Source organism: Cucumis melo, chromosome 11, assembly GCF_025177605.1.
Source record: "Cucumis melo cultivar AY chromosome 11, USDA_Cmelo_AY_1.0, whole genome shotgun sequence".
NCBI classification, from domain to species: domain Eukaryota; kingdom Viridiplantae; phylum Streptophyta; class Magnoliopsida; order Cucurbitales; family Cucurbitaceae; genus Cucumis; species Cucumis melo.
In genome coordinates, this window is record NC_066867.1 from 18,096,822 (window position 1) to 18,099,589 (window position 2,768).

Here is a 2,768-nt window from a genome sequence, read left to right on the forward strand (position 1 = left end):
AGATTTGGTGTTTGTAACATCTACAAAATGGACAAATCATGGATGATGGAAAATAGGATGTCTAGAGAATATGATGTAGGAGTTGAAAGTTTTATTCAATTTGGTTTCTCTCATGCCAAAGGTTCTAATTCGATAAGATGTCCATGTTTGAAATGCGGGAATCGTTTACTTAAGGATGTCTCAATAGTTCGGTATCATTTGTATGCCAATGGAATTGATAAAAGTTACAAAATATGGTTCTGGCATGGTGAAGATTTGAACTCAGAGACCGTTAGCAATAAAATGGAAAATACAGTCGATGAAAAATATGAACACGACGATTTATTTAATACAGTAAACATGTTTCAATCCCTCATGACGAATCTTGTAATACATTCAATACTTTTGATACTATGTTTGATGATGCAAAGAAACCCTTATATCCTGGATGTAAGAAATTCACGAAGTTGTCAGCCCTCGTGAGATCGTACAACTTAAAGGTTAGATATGGTTGGAGTAACACTAGCTTCTCTGAATTGTTGTCCATAATAAGTGATCTCCTACCTGAAAACAACAAAATACCAACTTCTTTATACGAAGCGAAGAAAACACTTGGTGCCTTAGGACTGAGTTACCAAAAAATTGATGCATGTCCTAACGATTGTTGTTTGTATAGAAAAGAGTATGCAAACTCGACAAAGTTTCCTAAGTGTGGTTTGTCAAGGTGGAAGATCAATAAAAACTCAACAAAGGAAAGCCGTGGAGTGGCTGCCAAGCAGATGTGGTATTTTCCAATAGTTCCAAGATTTATAAGAATGTTTAAGAACTTAGAGAATGCTAAAAACTTGCGTTGGCATGCGATGGATAGAAACGTCGATGGTATTATGAGACATCCGGCTGACACTCCATCATGGAGGTTGATAGATCACATGTGGCCAACATTTGGGTCAAAACCAAGAAATCTTCGTTTAGGTTTGTCGACTGATGGAATTAACCCATTTGGAGATTTATCGTCGAACATAGTTGTTGGCCAGTTATTACTATAATATACAATCTTTCACCATGGTTGTGTATGAGAAGAAAACATTTGATGTTCACAATGTTAATATCAGATCCGAAGCAATCGGGATATGATATCAACACCTATTTAGCACCCTTAATTGATGATCTCAAAATTTTATGGGAAGAAGGGGTTCGGCGTTTTGATGCGTATAAAGAAGAATATTTCACTTTGCGAGCCGTCTTATTGTGGACTATCAATGATTTTCCTGCATACGATAATTTATGTGGGTGTAGTGTCAAAGGTTTTAAGGCTTGTCCAATATATGGAGAAGAGACTACTTCAATCAGACTACAACATGGAAAAAAAATGTATATATCGAACACAGGAAATATTTGCCAAGACATCATCCTTATAGATTACAGAAAAAGAATTTTGATGGTAAGCAAGAGCATGGAAATCCTCCACAGCCTTTGTCAAGAGAGGCCATCTACTTTAAACTCAAAGAAATGATATTTTCTTGTGGGAAGAAGTGTGGCAAGAACAATAACGAAGGTGGCAATGACTATTGGAAAAGAAGATCAAGCTTCTTCGAACTACCATATTACAAGAACTTGCAAGTACGACATTGTCTGGACATAATGTATATTGAGAAGAATGTATGCATGAATATAGTAGGAACATTGCTTGATATATCGGGCAAAAGTAAAGATGGGATGAATAGTAGACTTGATCTAGTGGAGATGAATATAAGACCAGAATTGGCACCAATGGTTATAGGTAATAAAACTTACATACCTGCAGCATGTTATACTTTGTCAAGAGAAGAGAAGTATCGGTTTTGTAAGACTTTGTCTGAAATTAAAGTTCCAGAAGGATATTCATCAAATATTAGAAGTCTCATCTCTTTGGATGACTTAAAAATTAATGGCCTTAAATCGCATGACTGTCATGTTTAAATGCAACAATTGCTTTCAATTGCGATACGTTCAATCCTACCGAAGAATGTGAGATACACTATAAGTAGACTGTGTTTTTTCTTCAATGCTATTTGTGCTAAAAGTTTCTTCGTATCAGAGCTTGATGCATTACAAGAAGATATAGTTATGACTTTATGTAATCTTGAGAAGTATTTTCCACATTCTTTTTTCACAATTATGGTTCATCTCGTTGTTCATCTTGTGAGAGAAGTAAAACTTTGTGGTCCTGTATATTTGCGGAGGATGTACCCATTTGAAAAATACATGAAAGTGTTGAAAATTTTTGTTCGTAATAGAAATCGACCTGAAGGATGTATTGCAGAAGCACAAGTATGTGAAGAGGCTGTTCAATTCTGTTCGGACTTCCTTTCTGGATTAGATCCAATTGGTCTTGGATCACTAAATTCAAGGAAAGACAAACAAATCGATAGACCGTTGTCAGCGGAAACCTATGTCCGCCCTGATATGTAGTAATTGAAGTAAGCACATCTTCACATTTTACAGAACACTGAAGAAGTACATCATCTATAAAGTATGATTTCTTATCATCATACACTAACACCATTAAATTACCCTTCACAACACATAATTTATATTTATTACCTATTTTGTAGAGAACATATGAACCATCTCAAAATTGAAAACCCAAGAAGAGCAAAAAATGAACAGTAGTTACAAGTTGAACATAATCCATCATTCGGTGCATGGATACGAGATAAGGTGAATGAATACTTCAAATCCATGTTGTTTTATTGTTATTGCTTACCAGTCCCAACATGTTACTCTTTTTTTGAATAGGTGATGTGTGA

The 2,768-nt window shown here is 35.3% G+C and overlaps 1 protein-coding gene across 1 annotated transcript; it reads left to right on the forward strand.

Annotated features, from left to right (window-relative positions):
* Positions 1–392: 392 nt before the first annotated feature.
* Positions 393–1,938, forward strand: LOC127143931 (uncharacterized). Its single transcript, XM_051079235.1, has 2 exons — positions 393–1,012; positions 1,398–1,938. The coding sequence occupies exons 1-2, from the start codon at positions 393–395 to the stop codon at positions 1,936–1,938; spliced, it is 1,161 nt and encodes a 386-aa protein (XP_050935192.1).
* The last annotated feature ends 830 nt before the right edge of the window (positions 1,939–2,768 follow it).